At 41.8% G+C, this 18,440-nt stretch overlaps 1 protein-coding gene across 1 annotated transcript in view; it reads left to right on the top strand.

Annotated features, from left to right (window-relative positions):
• The window catches only part of ITGA9 (integrin subunit alpha 9), a 249,188-nt gene that overhangs the window by 223,253 nt on the left and 7,495 nt on the right, over window positions 1-18,440 (top strand). Inside the window, exon 27 of the mRNA XM_063129756.1 lies at window positions 7,856-7,975. Coding sequence (XP_062985826.1) covers window positions 7,856-7,975 — 120 coding nt within the window. The remainder of the gene's footprint in view (window positions 1-7,855; window positions 7,976-18,440) is intronic.

Raw genomic sequence — 18,440 nt, 5'->3', positions numbered from 1 at the left:
CTTCCCATGTGCTTGGATCATGAAATGAGACTCTGATCCAGATACCCCAAGCTTCTGAGGAGAGGCTGGGAAGTTCAAGGAGCAGTGCCTTTAGAGTGGTGGTGCCGTTTCTCTTTACATAGAATGGCTTGCGAGCTCTATTTACTCATAGCTGCTTAAAAATGGCAAAGGCTTTTCTGTTCAGAAGGCTTTTGGAGTGACTGGCTTGACTTTATCTGTTTTAAATTTTTGTACTAGTGTTGCTTGTTTTTGATATAGCCTCAAAGGCCTCATCAGGGCTAGAATAAAAAACTAAGTTTAATCATATGTAGATACTGAAACTGATACCATGCAAATGCATATAATAAAACCACAATTGCCTTAAAGGACACACACACACACACACACTATTTTATAAAGGGTCAATTTAGAGCAGAAAAGCAGCAGCAGTAGGGGGTGCTCAGACTTTTCCTTTCCTGCTCCAAATTGTCCCCCAAGACACTTTTCCCCTGCAGGGTTTCAAATATTTGTTTGTGGGAGTAAGCAGACATTTTGGAACCGTACGGAAGAAAGGTGGCTTGTAAGTACAGTTTGAAGCAGAGAAGAGGCAGGTGGGTAGTGAGTGAAATACACACCCAGATCATTTCTTGAAATCAACCCTTCCCCCCAATACTTTTTTTAAAAAAGGAGGTGGGGAGCCAAATGGGGTCTTGTTATACGCGTCTGCTTGTAACGTTTCGTAATATTTAGTTAGGTCCTAACTGTGCCACTTTCTTCCCTTCCTTCTCAGCACTGCCCATCTATAAAGCATGGTGAACCCCATTTAAATGTTTAGGAGTACAAAAAGCAGCTTATCATGGATGGTTGTGTGTTCACCCCACCCTCTGTGCCTATCTGGCTTTGTTGAATTAGGTATCAAGCATCTTTCCGAGACTTAAAAATAATTTCCAAGCTATTATTATTATTATTATTATTATTATTATTATTATTATTATTATTATTTTATATAGCACCATCAATGTACATGGTGCTGTACAGAGTAAAACAGTAAATAGCAAGACCCTGCCGCATAGGCTTACATTCTAATAAAATCATAATAAAACAATAAGGAGGGGAAGAGAATGCACCAAACAGGCACAGGGTAGGGTAAAACTAACTTCCTAATATTGGCTGGCAGGCCACTCCTAAATACATTACTTGGAAGTGCTTTCAGTGGAACATGATTCCAAGCAAATGTGGTTGGGATCACATCCTAAAACAATTTGGCTGCCATTTTGACTGCATCCTAGGGGCTTAGAGCCGAAATTCCAATTATGCTGGATGAAATCTGGAATTAGAAGTATTCCCAAAGATTTAACAGCCCCAAATGTCATTAGAGATATTTATATTTCAGACTGGCCAGAATTTAACACCGCCGGGGGGGGGGGATCTACACTATTGCTTTTAAAGCGCTTTAAAGCGCTTTGAAAACATTTTGAAACCTGTATATGCAGTGTGTCCTGGGCCCCAACAGTTGTCAAAACTGTTATAAAGCGCTTTAAAGCAGTAGTGTAGATCCACCCCCAGGAAGGATTAGGGCTGGCCCAGCAAGACAAGCAAGCCATGCAGTTGCCTGCACAGTAAAATGGAGCACAAAGAGATTGCCTTAATATCCTTACAAATGTTGTAGGAGATTCATGAGTTGCAGCTCTTAGGTCATGCGTACAGCTATGTGTGCATATCTGGCTTCATATGTGTGGTCTGAAAGTTGCACCCCAGCATCTGAGGATCCCTTTGCCAAGTCATTGCAATACAAAATTTCTTGGAGCAGCTCTAGAAACCAAGCTCAGCAGCAGCAACAACAAAAACCTCCCATTTTGAATTTACGTTTTCTATTCTCTTTTTTTGTTGTTGTTCGTTTTTGTTGTTGTTGTAGTACTTGAGCAACAATAAACTAGGGTTTGGAAATGTCATCTAGTTTTTTAAAACAGAGTTTGACAACCGAGCTATAGGCCCTAGCTAGACCTAGCGGTCTAGCGGGATGGAGGGGTGAAGATCCTACGATATTTTCATCGTGAGATCTCCCCCTCAATTCACATGCAGCACATGACGACCTCAGACGGAGAGGCATCGCGCCTGCCATTATTTTTTTCGTTAAAGGGCCAGCAGCGCACGAACGCTCGTGTGCAAAAGTGAGTTATTTTTTAAAAAATAATTACTTTCCCCGCTTACCCCACCCCATCCTCGTGTGGCTCCCAGCAGCCGAGACAAACTGCGGCATCCGGCCACACGTTCTGCAGTTTCGGGCTCAGCCCGAGACCATGGAAAAAACGGGCCTAAAGGGGAGGGCGAGATCCCGGGACAAGGGAGGGATATTCCCTCCCTAATCCCAGGATCCCCTGTGCGTCATGTGGATGCACAGGGATGATCCTGGGGATCACCCCGGGATTTCGCCCCGTCTAGCTATGGCCATAGTGCCAAGTTTCTAGCCCTCAATATGCTGATTTGAAAAATCACTCATTCCATAATTCTGGGGCCATTACTGAAAAGACCTTACCACTGCAGCCTTACTCTGGTCCATACATTACTTGAATGATAATGCCCCTGTCGTTTGGCTACTTCCCATGCCATTCCACTAAAGTTTGAAAGGAAACAATCTTGTGGCAAGACCAGCAATGTGGTTACTTCCCATGCCAACATTGTAATTGCAAGTGGGACAGTGCCAGCACGGGCAGAACCCCTGATCATGTGATGACTTCCTTTCAAACATTATTCAGAAAATGTGAAAAGCACTACAGTGCCATAACCCAAATGACATTTGGATAAACTTATAGATCAGGCTGTAATGTCTTTGGAAAAGGGAATCTCGAGCAGGGTCCTACCTATAAAATTTATACACCATGGAGATGCTCATATATTGTCTCTCTGAAATATCCTGATCCTAAGTTTATAACGTTTAAGGAGTGCAGAAATCTAGACCCCTCTGGTTAATAATAATAATAATAATAATAATAATAATAATAATAATAATAATAATAATATATTTATTTGTTACCTGCCTCTCCCTCTGGATCGACTGGACATGCACTTCATTTGGATCATGATGTTTCAGGCAGGATAGCAGAACATTGATAGACGTAACATTGATTATATTACAATAAAGGATGTCGACATTCTTCAGAATGATACGTACAATATAAATGTAAGTGTAATGGAATATTTCCATTTAAGAATATTTCCATTTAATATTTATTATCTTAAAATGATCTTTTACTCCTGGCCAAAGTGGATTTAAAATAATAATAATTCTATGTTTTAGTTAGTATAGGCCATTTTGTAGAAAAAACGAAATATAATCTCTAATCTGATGGCTGCCTCTGGTTTCTGGGAAGCACTAACTGAAAACGAGCATGTTGGACATAATTTAGTTTTGAAACATCAGTTTGTAATCTCATTCTTTTCTAATGTGAATGTCAGTTTTTAATCTTCGTCCATGCTATTTCCATATGTTTTTTGGCTTCTCTGATCTGGTTTGCTTTGTGTTGATTCATACCCAGGAAGAAAAAAGTAAGACATGTGGTTTGGCTCAAGGTAGTACACTCACTCTCTCTCTCTCTCTCTCTCTCTCTCTCTCTCTCTCTCTCTCTCTCTCTCCCTCCCTCCCTCTCTCTCTCCCCACCCCTTTTTGTGGAATGTACTATGGATTCATACATATTGTGCAACCACAGATTCATACATAACAAAATTTTGGACCACTCCCCTCCTTCCCCTTCCTTTTGAAGCCTCCCCATCTGTCTTTTATTTCTCATACTTTTAAACACTCTACCTGATCCATTTATCTCCACCCCTCAAATCTTATGTTAAGCTGGATGCGAAATAGTGACAAAATTTCTTAGTACTGGACACTATGGCTTGGATCCAGACTAAGTTATACGTAGAGTAGACTCGTTGAAATGAACTGAGTCATGGCTCACTTAAATCCCATTGATTTTCATGGGTCTACTCTAAGTATGGCTAAGTTTGGATCACACACTGTGACTCTTTCAGATTTCAGATGCTTTATCAGATTAATTCCCGCTACTGTCACAGTCTAAGACCTTAATGAAGCCTCATGAGCTGTGTAAGATGGATTTTGTGGTCCTATTTTTTTTTCACTCTCCTGAATTCATTGGGAATATAAATGATCTTTCAGGATTAATGCTGAAAATTATGTTGAAAAGCAATATCACGGAGCAAGTTACAAGAGAACCTGAAGCTGCTGTTTTATCTATTTGCAGATAAAAATAAGCTTCACATAAAACAGCAGCTTCAATTAATCCCCAGTATAATCAACACTGGCCCTGTTCAGAAGACACCTTAAACTATGGTGATTAAAGCTTTTTTGTTAACAAAAAAAAGCCTTAACCACTGTGGTTTAAGGTGTCTTCTGAACATGGCCACTGACTGGCAGCAACTTTTGAGGATTTCAGGCAGAATTCTTTCCTCTTCTTCCCTGGAGAAGCCGGGGATTGAACCTGGGACCTTCTGCATGCAAAGCCCTGAGCTATGGCTCCTCCCTAATATTTTGTGCTCAGCCCACTTTAGCCACACCCAATCCACACATACAACCTATAGCATCGTGATAATAATGCACAACAAGCAGAAGGCAATAGAAAACGATGTAGACCAAGCCAGATATGTTTGCTCAGTAGAAGGAAGAATGTAATAAAATGATCCATCTAGATGCCAGTCCCTCCTCACCTCATGTGCTTCGAGAGTGCTCAGTCTGCTTTCCTGGTGCTGTCGATGGGCAAATTAAACGGCTGGCTCTTCCTTCTGGTGGTCTTTTATCTTTAGGGCTTGGCCTGGACAACCCTTCAAACAGAGAACTTTTCCCTGACAGCCTTTCAATTAGAGGACTGTCATCGGTGAAGTTGGACATACTCTACCCTAGATTGGACTATAAGTTAGTTGCAGTTAGGTCCCATTTAAATCAAAGTGAAATATTAGTCAAGACTAACTTGTCATATTGATTTCAGTAAAGCACTAAATGCAACTAACTAAGCCTGGATCCAATCCAATGAGTTTATTACCTTTCCTTGATAAAGACAGCAGAAATCATTACATGCCTCCAGTGGTTATTTATTTATTTATCACTACATTTATAAATTATATCCCACCTTTTTTTCCATTTGCAAGGAATCCAAGGTGGCTTACATGGACTTCCTCCTCTCCATTTTTGTCCTCACAACAGCCCTGTGAGGTAGATTAGGCTGAGAGCCAGTGACTGGCCCAAAGTCACCTAGTGAGCTTCATGGCCGAGTGGGGGCTAGAACCCAGATCTCACAAATCCCTGTCCAACATTACATTATATTACATACTAAAGCCAAGATGGACATTTCCCATTGTCTGAGATGTATGGGTCCATGTGTGAGGCTGTCGGGTGAATAGTTCCAGTAAGCATTGGCTTCTTCCTGTAACACTCTACTGCCAAACCTCATTGTGAATTTATTTCTAAATAAATTCCTGGTTTTGGGTGGGGGAATGGTTATTTAATTCAGTCCAGTAAGTTTTCCTGAAAGGACCTTTAGTGAAGCATGAAACTGCAATAAGAAAAATTCAGTGTGGCGAAAAATGGAAAGTGAAATAATTCTGGAACTTGAGCTGCATTCTAAGATGGATCCAACTTTGCACTCTATTTCCTTGGCTTTCTAGAGTGAATCCAGTTTTGCACTCAGATTCTTGGGCATCTGTTCAAAGCATGAAAGCAAGTTTCTAATGCGCTCCACATTTTTATAACCATTTTATTTTATTTAGGCCCGTAGTTTTCTCCCAATCCATTCCTCCTTTCTTCTGTATCAACCATAATGTATGTTTCCCTGCTGGAATTCTGTCAGATCTACGGCAACTTTAAATGTATTTTATATTAACTACCTTAAAAGAGACGTTACTGTTAAGGAGGCCAAGAAAAGAAAGACTAAGATTTGCTCTTTAACAGATTGTAGTGCATAAAAGATGTAAGTGGTTCAAAATCATGGAGTCTGTTTGGGCACATTTCCTTTTCAGCCATATCATTGCCAACACCTGGGAAAGATGAATTACTTCCACTTTTTCACAGCTTTCATTGACCAGTTCAGGAAGCCTTGCTAATGAAAGTAGTAGGTTAGATCAAGACCCTGGTTTGCTTGTTTTTTCACTGGATCTGATAGATCATGCTTGCTAAAATGTTATTTTCTTTATTATTCATTTATTTCATTAATTTATACCCAGCTTCCCCCCTAAAAATAATGGTGAAAGAGGCTAGCTGTAATAAAATATAATTAACATGTAACATAATTAAAACATAAACACATCAGTTAAATCACATCCATTAAAAAGAAAGAAATACTTATCAGTTAAACCGTAGTTCAGCAAACAAAACAGCTGAACAAATGGAAGCCTGCCTTTAATAAAAAAAATGTTTGTCTGCTGGAAAAAGGATAATAAAGATGGTGATAGCCTTGCCTCCCTCAGCAAGGAGTTCTGGCAGGGAGATTGGGAGCAGTCATTTCAAAGGTTCCCACTCTGTCCCCTGTGCGCCCCCCCACCCCCCTGGTAGCAGGGACAGAGAGAAAGATTTCTCGTGAGGCTTAAAATCTGGTAAGGTTCATAAAGGAGATGTTGGTCTTTCAAATAGCCTGGTCCCACAATATGTAGGGCTTTGCAAGTCATAAACAGCGAGCTTCAGATCCGGAATTCTAAAGCATTGGTGGCCATTTTGTGTGCAATCTGCCATTTTCTGCACAGCCCTAGTCTCTAGCCCCAGTTAGAGAACTTCAACTCCCAGCATGCATTGTAGCCAATCAGAGAGCAGCATTTTCTTCTCATTGCCGACAATGGACTAAGCCCTTGAGTGATGATGTGGCATGTGGACCTTTGCTTTAGCTTGAGAGATGAGTCATTTAGAGAATAGAAAGGGAATGTTAAGAAAAGTACATGTTCCCTTAAGATTGAGCAGCTCCTAAACACCCCTGACTTTAGGCAAACTACACAATACCGCCCAAGAGCTTTGGCTATTGGGCGGTATAGAAATGTAATAAATAAATAAATAAACAAACAAGAACACAACCCACTTTTCATGGAATGTCATGAATTTATGGAATTCTGAAGAAAGAGAGAAGGTGTGGGAGGGAGGTGTCTTGCCTCCCCCTCTCTCATTTTCATCTGCTCTAGGTTTCAGGCAGAACCAGTCAGAACTCTAAAGGAGCTATCCAAGGTGCTTACGGAGTTATCCAAAGGAACTATCCAAGGTGCTTTGTGGAACCCAGAGCAGGCTCCCCACCCCACTGACAATGGAGCCACCAACCTCCACTGCTCTAATGTCTGATATCAGAAGGCACCCAAAGTGGAAAATCCACTTGTGCCACATGAATGATAATAGACCCACATTTTCCTATGGGAAGATCATCTTTGCATAAGAAAACTGTAGCATACCAGGCAGCTGTTTTGACTCTGTCAACTCCTGAAGCTTTACTACCAGATGACTTATTTCAACGAACTGATCTTTTTTCAACAAGCGTCTAAAAGATTTCATGCAAATTAGTGAAGGTTGGCATTCCCTTGCCAGCTGCCGCACCCTTGCAATGGCTGGCTCTGAAGAGAGCTTTTCGTTTGGGGCTGAAAATAGCAATGGGATGGAGTTTCTTGGGATGAGACACATCTCGTTATCAGTACTTATATCTGATTTTTTTTTTTAAAAAAAAGGCTTTTAAAACCCTTGAGAAAATTAGCCTTGACAGCTAAACTTTACAAATGTGGTAGACGTTACTACCCTGCAGTGCTTTACAAATATTAACCGGGAATGCAATGCAGCATATCTGTCATATGGAATAATGAAGGCTAGTTGTATAAAATATATTTCTCCTTAATTACTTTGTAGGTGGTCTTTGAGGCCTTGCATAATCTGGAGCCTCGCGGTTATGTGGTTGGATGGATCATTGCTATCAGTTTGCTGGTGGGAATTCTCATCTTCTTGTTGCTGGCTGTGCTGCTATGGAAGGTAAGCTCTCTGTCAGACACAGTGCAGACACAAGGATTAGCCATGGCCTTGGCATAAATTGCACACCCATCTCTCTCTCTCTCTCTCTCTCTCTCTCTCTCTCTCGTCAGTCCCTGGTAAGTATTTAGCATCCATTAACTTTAATAAGTAAACAATCTTCTACATTGAGACCATTACATATCCGATAGAGGTTTTTTAATTCATTTCAATTATTGGGAAAATGGAAGGTTCCTGCCGGAAACTTGACGTGAGTGACTCAGGGTCACACAAGCCCATTTTTTCATGTGGTGTATTCCAGTAAATATTGCAAGTGGCTTGTTCAGTCAGCACCAATCCCATGTCACCTGGGATATATTTAGCATTAAAACCAGCCCTTCATAAAATAGGTTCTGTCCTTTCTGTGATGTCCCTTTAGCATTATTACATTTATAATGCCAATTATATAAATGACTATCAAATGTTTCAGAACGCCCCTTATCCCAGGGTTGTCTGCTCTTTGGCCATCACTATTCTTGAAGGTTTTTTATTTTAATTTTAAAAATGAATATGATTGTGTACAATATCAATCTATCCCCAATCAGCAATTTTTTATCTATTCCTGTCACCCAACCCTCAGCTTTCGCAACTCCTCTCCTCCTACCACTAAGGAAATTGTATAGAGAGGTTGTCAGTATCTTAATCCTGCTGCTGCTGCTATCAGCATGCAAAGAGCTTTACAGAGTAATATAAGAAATATAAAGGTTCCTGTCCTTAGCTTCCATAGTGGGAAGCAAATTGTTGAAATTATTCTACACGCACTAAGTGGTTCTAAACACTTGTGTAGTCTGATGTGGAAATCTCCCTCCCTCCCTCCCTCCCTCCCTCCCTCCCTCTCTCTCTCTCTCTCTCTCACACACATACACACACACACACACACACACTATTAGATCTTGCAAATTTGTATGCATAACTTTGGGCCCAACTACATGTTCTGTTAAGCATGCTTGTTGAAAAGTGTGCATAATGCTGGGCCCTGATCCAGATTGGGACTGTGGCGGATGGAAAGGAGGACCCCTTCCTTTCCCATGTGATTTTTCCAGCTGAACCCTTGTGCCTTACTGTGTTTTGGCCTCCAAGGGCAAACCCCAGTCCCAATCTAGATGTGGGAGGGCACCGCTCCTTTATATTGAAAAAGTGTGACCTACGTTCAACATACTTTTTTAAAAAAAGGATGCTTAATAAAAGGTGTGGTTTGGCCCTTTGTGGTAACAGGTTCACGAAATTGGTAGCCTTCCATGGAGTCATGGAATATGGGAATAGGTTGTCATTGGAATGTACCTTTGCTGAGCTTTCCAGATCTTTTTCTCACTTGCAAGCCCAAAGCCCTTAGAAAAAGCTGTGCTCCAAATAGACATTGGCTTTTTATCCTTCTGCTGAGATTTACACAGGCATAAAAGCCTGTGTGGTGTAGTGGTTAGAGTTGAAGACTAGGACCAAGGAGATCCAGGTTCAAATCCACACATGAAGATCACTGGGTAACCTTGGGCCAGTCATTATCTCCCAGCCTAACCGATCTCATTGTATTGGGGATGGGATAAAATCATGCACACTTCCTTGAGCTCCTTGGAGGAAAGGTAGAATATAAATGGAGCAAACAAGGAAACTGAGCACAACTGGGCAATTTGCACGTGGCAGGTACATCTCTTGATTGCCGAGCTCTGAATAACTCACAGATGAATCTGTGAACTGGCTCCATTAAAAAGCATGATTTGCGGGGCAGGAAATGCTATCGGTTCTTTGATGACTGATTCACACATGGGACTTTATAAGAGAGCTTCAACTATTGGGCGGTATAGAAATGCAATAAATAAATAAATAAATAAATAAATAAATAAAAATGCAAATTGCCACTTGATACTGTAGTCATCACAAGATAAACATGCATGTCTGAACCAGTTGAAAGAGAACGAAATCAGAGCTCCTTCCCTGCACCAGGAAAAATGAAGCTTGCCACAAAAGAAAAAGCGAGTTTCATCAGATGAGAACCTCAGTTGCTGCAAACAAACCCACAAACCTCTTAGCTTATGTTACAGAGGAAAATGCCCTTCAGCTGTGGATGGGGCATTTGAAACAGCTCACAAGTGGACACTTGGACAGATCCTTTGGAGAAACAAGATTGATTATGCACAATTGCCATTTCATATAAATAGGAGCTTGGTCAACCTTTCCCCACTCTTTACAGTATTTCCATTTGCCCCCCACAAGTAATTGGGCTTTGTTGGTGGTCTGCCTATACAGCCAGTAAAGGCAATCCATTCTCTGCAATCATGTGGGTAAACAGTCTATCGGATTTTGAAGTCCAGCCAATAGGGGACTCTGTGTATATCAGGAACCAGTTAGACATTCTAGCTTTTATCTTGGCACCCTATAAACATGTTTAATCCACTGGCAAGCAAGAAATCCTTTTGTGGTACAGCAAATCTTTCAGAATAACTTGTATTCTTAAGAACCCAAGCCAAGGTACACTATATATGTCAACTTTAAAATTGCAAATAAGTACGTACAATAACAACATTCTGAGACATCTAAACTAAAACAGCAAATGAAATTTTTAAAAATTGTTTCACAAGTCCATATTCTGAGAACTGGGAGGCATTAATTCCTTGATCTGCATTTACCACTGGTTGAACCAAGCACATGGCAATTGTTTATGCTAATAATAGTGGTAAAGATACAATTTTCTATCAAATATCCTGTAGTCTTGGCAGGCAAAGTGATCTATCATTCAGTTGCATTACTCTTTTATTGACCTCAACAAGAGTGTTTAAAGTTTAGCCTGAATGTAGAATTTTTAAAGCAGTGCCAGGAATCTTTTAAAACTTTTGCATCCCTTCAGAGGAAAAAGGAGCAGCATGTTCAATAAATCATTCGCCTGACAGTGATATGGCATTTAGCTACTACTGTGTTCCAGCTGGGATTTACAAAATAGGAATTGTGCTTCCATCATTTTTTAAAACATCTTGGGAGCAAACACTCTGCTCTTAGCATTTCTGAAGAGTGAAAAATGGACGGAACACTGTAAATTACGGCCTTCACTGCAATGCAGAATTGTGTAAACAAATTTAATGCCACCATGTTTTGTAAAAATGGGATGATCTATTTAAAGTTTAAGTGCATTTACATCCTGCTAGGCATGTGCTAAGATCTCTCAAGTTGGTTTCAATGGGACTTTAAAAATGCTTAAGTTTGAGTGGGCTTTGCCCAATATCCAGAAAAATTAAAAAAAGTTAAAACATTCAGTACGAATCAATTTTTGTTAATATGGCTTCATGTTTTAGGTCAGTGGTTCCCAATTGGTGGTCCGCAGACCCCAGGGGGTCCTCGTAACCCACCCAGGGGGTCCGTGGCACCATTCATATATTCACCATTCATTTCTGGAGTCCACTGACAATGAATTCCTACCAGAAGTAAAATATAATATCACTGAGCACCTGCGACTAGCTTCAGAGATTACTTCCCTGCACCTAATCCTGAAAACTCATGGATAAGGAATCCTTTTGAATGTGGTGATGTGCAACTAACAACTCTATCTGCGGAAGAACAAGATGCACTTGTTGACGTGACTTGTGATGGTTCATTGAAACCATTTTTCAAAGAATATAGACTGGACCAATTCTGGGTGACGGTTTTTCCTCATTATACGAAGTTAGGTGAAAAAGCTTTGAAATATCTAGTTCCCTTTTGTTCCACATATCTTTGTGAACAAACATTTTCGACATTTTGTTATATGAAGAACAAACATAGAAATCGGCTCGATGTTGATCCAGACTTGAGATTAAAAGTAGGAAATATTGAACCGGATGTGGAAGGGATTGTTAAGGACAAAAAGAGGCATGATTTCTCCCATCACATTTAGGTTTAGTAGCTGCTGGACATGTCATTATTTGTTCAGTTGTAAACTAGACATTAGTAAAATTAAATTTGTCTTTATATTCCTAACTAAATCATTGTTATTTTTGCATGATAATATCACAAATTTTATGGTCTGTTTTTTAGTATACCTAAAATCCTTTGCTTATTAGGGGCTACCCCTTATTTTCTCCAAGAAATTGCTTCACACAGGTAACTACCATAGAGATAACAATTTTTTCAAAAGTAGGGGGTCCATGGCTTGGCATTTGAAAAACAAGGGGTCCACAGTACTTAGCTAATTAGGTCACTGTTTTAGGTGACTGTCTTAAAATTGGTTTTAAAGTGGAATTACTGTGCCATGTGAAAGTTTGCACGGATGGTCTTAAGGGTAGGGTGACCATATGGAAAGGAGGACAGGGCTCCTGTATCTTTAACAGTTGTATTGAAAAGGAAATTTCAGAAGGTGCCATTTGTATATATGGGGAACCTGGTGAAAGTTCATGTGGGTTGAGTTAAAGCTACAGGTGCCCTGCCCTCTTTTAAATCTGGTCACTCTAGTATAGCTCCTGCACTTTAACCGTTGTGATGAAGAGGGAATTTCACCTGGTTTTCCATATATACAAATGACACCTGCTGAAATTCCCTTTTCTCTACAACTGTTAAAGATACAGGAGCCCTGTCCTCCTTTCCATATGGTCACCCTACTTAAGGGGCCAAAGAATGTGGCTGTGAAGGGAAGAGCATTGTAGCTTCATAAAAGCACTGCTACTTCATGGAGAAGCACTGTATCCATGCTCCCCCTTCCTTGCCCCTGATCTCCTCACTTTGCATGATATCATCCTAAGTGCTTTTGGATTGTTAAGCAACATTAAGCCAGAGTTCCCTGGTTCATACATAATGGGGAACTCTTTCTTAATGCAAGCCAGGATCCCTGCACCAAAGTCATCACGCAGTGGGAGGAGGAGAGGGACAAAGAAGGAGCACGCGGGCCACCGCAGACAATGGTTAGAATGCAGTCTGTAAGTCAAACCAATTTATGAATCTGTCAAACCAAATCTGTACGATTGAAGCACTGCTTCTTTCATCTTCCTCCACTCTCTTTAAAAGAGAGGCACTAGTTGAGTGGGAGCTGGGAGCATATTTTGAGCATGCCTTTGTGCAGATGTTGTTGTAGTTCATGTGGGTTGAGTGGAATATGCACTCATCCACCAGTGATTGTGTACATTCACATGAAGGCTTAGAGGCTGCAACAGGAATAGGAAATATAGCATGTTTCCCAGCCAACATGCATAGTTTCCAATTGATGTTGGAGAATGTGCACACGCAAACAGTGTCTGCTGGGTAGTGTGCCCTTTGGCTGATCAGTATCCATTTTCTCCACTTGGGACTATGTACATTGCCTGGGCAATGTCAAATATTCATGCAGAGGCATGTTAAGCAGGGAATGTTGCAACAATCTCTTGATACAACCAGTTTGTGCACATTCTCTGTGCCTTTATTTGAATGTGCCCAGTTGCCGGTGTTTCGCATGTTCCGCAGTCAACTCACCTTAACCCCAAGATATAAAAGTATGGGAAACACACACATGAAACCAAAGGATCTTCAGAGATATCTGTTGATACTGAAATTTCAGTAGATAAGAAAATGTATTCCAAGTAAGTGGAAGTCTTCACCTCTTTGGTCAGTAGTCATCTCACAAGTGGATTCTTCATGCTCATCCTCTTAAACTGCTCTGATACCAAACCCAGAGGTTCACACTGATGTGCTGTCACCCTACATGATGTGCCCTGCACAGGGATCTGATCACAGTGTCAGTGATTGGCATGGGGCGAGGAAGACATGTCATGGCAGGGTTTCCCTATGCCACCCCATTCAAACTTGGAAGGTATTGTTTGCTCAGAACACATGATTTTCTTGCATTGGAGCAGGTCGTTCCAGCCCAGCTATAAACCTTCCACTTCAGAGAAATGTTTGTCACAGCATTGAAAATAGAAAGGATTTTTCCCCCATTAGTGCCTTCCCTCTAACCCTTTCCTGAGCTGTTTCTGTTGGCAGTTTGGTGGACATCTAAGCCTTTGGTTGTTGTTTCTTGTTGTTGTGATTAATTACTGTTTAGTTCCAGCTGCCTATTTTTGCTATTTTCGTAAGGGGGAAGAGAGTTTTTAAAAAAACAGAAATGGCATTTTAGCTATTACAATGTTTTTGCTTTTGACGTTCCTTTGAATTAATTCCCAAATTGCCTTTTGTTATGCTCCAAATAGAAATGCAATTTCCCCCTCCAAAAGTTCTCTTCCAAAAAAAGCAGTAGATGGCAGTGTAGCTATACTGGATGGCAACTAGTATATTGCAGCTAATGATATTGATTCTGCTAAGCTAGATGAGCTAGAAATTGGTCTTTCAGTTCAAGCTGCACATTCATGCCAGCTCCACTGGGACCCGGTGGCATTGCTGTTACTAATGAAACGAATGCAGTCACAGGCTGCGTTAACAGAAACATAGTGTCCACATCATGAGAAGTAATAGTGCCACTCCGTTCTGTACAGGACAGTCTGCATCTAGAACACTATGTTGAGTTCTGGGTGCCATATCATTAAAAATAATGTGGGCAAACTGGAGCATGGCCAGAGGACAGTGACCAGGTTAGTGAAGGACCTGCAAACCAAGTCCTGTGAGAAATGGTTGAAAGAGTTGGGTATGAAGAGAAGATTAAGGGGAGACATGATGGTGGTCTTCAAACATCTCAAGGGCTACCAAGCATAAGATAGAACAGACTTGGTTGCTCTAGAGCATGGGTGCAGAGCTTCCATCCCATGGGTCTAATATGGCCCACAGAAGCTCCACAGCTGGCCCATGGAGTCTTGTGCCATCTCCGCAGGCCTATCCCTCTTGGACTCCAAGCCCTGCCCCCTCCATAAGTCCCACCTCTGCTGGGTGTTGGGGAGGAGGCAAGGAGAGGAATTCCCACTGTTAGCTCAGATCCGTGATCAAAAGATCAGAGATAACAGGGATTGCCCTGTGTTACTTCACTGAGCCCAGGCTTTACCTGCAGACTCAGCAGGCTCTGTTTCGCCATTGCAGGAAGGAGGTGGGGCAGATCCAACTTAGTCAGCATTGCTACTTCATCACAGGGGTGAAGAGGACTTAACTGGCTCGGCTTTGCTGCACATGGGGCTTCTCGAATCAAGAAAGCCCACATGCAGCCAAGCCAAGCCAGCTATCTCCCCTTCCCAGCTTGGAGGAGGAGCGAAGGGGACTTGGACAGCTTAGCTGCTCACGGGCTTTCACAGTTAGGGAAGTCCTGCATGCAGTGAAGCTAAGCTGGCCGAATCCCCATTGCTCTTCCTCCAAGGAGTGCTGGGGGCCCAGCTGGCTTTGCTTCATTGCGCTCAGCGCTTCCGTAACCGGGAACACCCCCATGCAGCAAAGCCTGGTCCCTCCCAGAACTTGTGCCAGGGAGCAAATGACATCAGGCGGGCATGGGCATGCCCACTTATGCCAATGCCATGGCACACCCACCTGAACCATACAGGATAGATGGGGGAATCATAACCCCCCCCCATCCAATTATGGGTCTGCCCCCTGTTCTAGAGCAACCTTCCCCAACTTTGTGCCTTCCCCAACATCTGGAAGGCACCAGGTTGCACCAGAGGGCAGTATTAGAACCAACCTTAGGAGAAATGTCCCAATGGAAAGAGCTGCTTCGCAGTGGACTAGACTGCCTTGCCGGTGGTCGGCTCTCCTTTGCTGTTAGTATTTAAGCAGAGTTTGGATGTAGCTGTATCCTACACTGAGCAAGGGGTTGGGATTAGATGACCTTGAGGTCCTTTCCAACTCTAAAATTCTACGAATCTAGGCTTCTTCTTTATAGTGATAATGCTGATCTCAGTTTTTCCAATTTCCCTGAGAGCCATCCATTGGGAATTTGATGGCAGATCTTGTCTGGGCCTCCTGATGGCTGCTGCGCCAGAGCATGGGGGTTGGCTATCTTCCTATGTTGATGCCAGGAGACCTAAGCACTTACAAGCTGGGCCTCTTGCACCCAGCATGCAATGTTATGCTCCCAATTGCCATGCAAAGGAAATCAGAGTATTGGAGTCATTCAGTCTTACCAAGCTTGTTTTTCAGGAGATTGGTCCATGTTTCTTTCTCCCACTGGATTTCTTGACATTGATTGGTACTTAGGAATGCAACTAATATTCATTATTTTAATTTGGGGGAGCAAAATAATAATAATAATAATAAAAAAAATAAAAATCTGCAGTGCCCTAAATAAAGCAACCCATTTCTGAAAAGTTGCCAAACTGTGAACACAGATTGCAGGGTGGGAATGGGGGAGTAGTGACTTGTTGTGTAATTAAGTTAATTGCACAAAATTGGGGGGGAGGGGAATTCACATACTGCATGCCCTTTACAATAACAAGCTAGGAATTGCTTTCACTAGAAACAGAAATAAACATCAATAAGGTTGGAAGGGCGGAGCTAGGAAACGTTAAGCACTAGTAAGGCCATGAGCGCAGAGATGAGGATCAAAGCACTAACAAGCTGGGATGAACCGACATTGGATGTAAAGAGAAACAGTAGCAAGCCAGGCAACCGATAGATGGGGAATAGCTATAGAACTACCACTCCAGGCAGCGTTTTGAACAGTTGCGCTGGGATGGAAGAGCAGGAATTTGGAAATCTCTGCTCTTGCAAAAGTGACATCTCTGCATTTTGTGGATCAGTGTCCTGAAGCTACAATGCTGCATGCTGGTGAGATGAAAGAGCAGTAGAAATATTAGAGATCCATCTACACATCCATATTGGCCCTCAGTTGACCTTTGAGTTGTTTTAGTTCAGCTCTCGTGGTCCTCACTGCAGGAGCAGCACCTCTCACAGGGTGCCTTTTCTCCCCAGTATTGCTCTCTCTTGAACTCTGGATCTCCCCCTTTCACCTGAAAACCTTTTCTTCTTATCTTCTTCCTCCAAATTGATCTCTCCCCACCCCTCCCTCTCTCTTTTGTCTTTACAATGTATTAACCCAGAACAGCGTAACTAAACTAAATTAAATGCTAATAAGAAACATGCAAAGGGTGCCACCCACCCACAGTTTCTGCCACGCAACTGGCTGTAGGCACAGACCAGGACTAGTTGGCAATGCTGGCCCCGTCTCAAAAGATGCAAGGATCTATCTATTACATTCCTCAGAAAGTCCAATTGACTTTGTAGTCTACTCTCTCTAACTGCTTTAGCAGGACAGCTTAAAACACTAACTGCTTTTTCCTCCCACAACTTTCTGGAAGATTAGAGTATTGGGACATCCTGGGTCAGAGAGACTCTTCCCCGTCCTCAGTTCTTGATCATCGGTCTTGATCCTTTTATCTTTTATTAATTTGAGCCCTTTTTTAACATACAGATGAGGGGCGAAGTGGGATCTCATGTGACCCCCTGCACAGGCATTATGTGGTCAGAAAGAATCCCGTGCATATGCAATTCTATGCATAGATGGTCCTCCCTAATCATGAACCCCATTTTTAATTGTGAGCATGTTGTAAGTTGCACAGTGTTTCATCTTCAGTGGGATGCTGCATGTTGTGCATGATGATTCAGGAAATGATCACAACATGCAGTGGTGGTGTTGAGATGTCATGATGAACCATAGTTTATCTTGTCCAAAGCAAGCCTAACTTCCCCCCCCCCACCTTCCAATGTGGCAGCAGTGAGCATTTGGAAGTGTCCACTTTTATTTTTGATTAAGTGGGACTTGTTGTGTTGTCCAGACCCAACAAACTAGTTTGTTTGAAACAAGCCAACTTCAACCCATGGGCTATGAAGCAAAGCATAGATTAACCACAGTTTAGGGTTCGGACGACATGCTAAACTGTGGTTAATGTAAAATGGAAGCAAAAGTTTCTAATCTCTTTGTGGCCATGCTAGAGGAGAAGTGGGGACCATGGAAGCCTAGCGGAAGGCCAGGCTCGTTGCCGTCATGATAAACAATGGTTTGTCAGGCTGTTTGAAGGCAGCCAGTATGAATCACAAGACAGAGATATCCCTTAATTTTGGATGTGAATGGCAAATGGTAAACTTCACACATGCTCATTTTAAAGAATTTTATTGCACAGAAAATTGCCATTAAACCAGGGCTGCTTTCACACATCAGGATGTTTTTGTTTTTGTTTTGCCTTATTCCTGTTGACCTCCCCTTTTTCTAGCCTGGTTTCAGAGTGTTTAATGGAGATTACAGCAAACTTCAGCTCTGATTTCCTAGCGGGCTCACCTGTAGATTTCTGGGTTTCATGCTTCATTAATATTTATTAACTTTCCCAACTCCTTTTATTGCTTGTGAGACGCCCTGCGAGCATATTTATTATCCAGTTGTGAACAAATACAAATGCCTGAAATGGTTGCAACAAACTTTTAGAGATAATTCCTGAAGCAGATGTTTTGCAAGCAGACAATTTATATTAAAAGAACAGTAGGAAATAGTTTGCTCTTGCTTGTTTGGCCCTGGAGGAAATTAAAAAGCATTTCTGTAATTTTGATCATAACTTCAAGTGTAGATTTTAATGTTCAAAGGAGGTGGTTTGTGTGA

The sequence above is a fragment of the Elgaria multicarinata genome, chromosome 1 (genome assembly GCF_023053635.1).
Source record: "Elgaria multicarinata webbii isolate HBS135686 ecotype San Diego chromosome 1, rElgMul1.1.pri, whole genome shotgun sequence".
Classification (NCBI taxonomy): Eukaryota; Metazoa; Chordata; class Lepidosauria; order Squamata; family Anguidae; genus Elgaria; species Elgaria multicarinata.
Note: the sequence above shows the minus strand (reverse complement) of the source record. Positions and strands in the feature narration are given on the sequence as shown.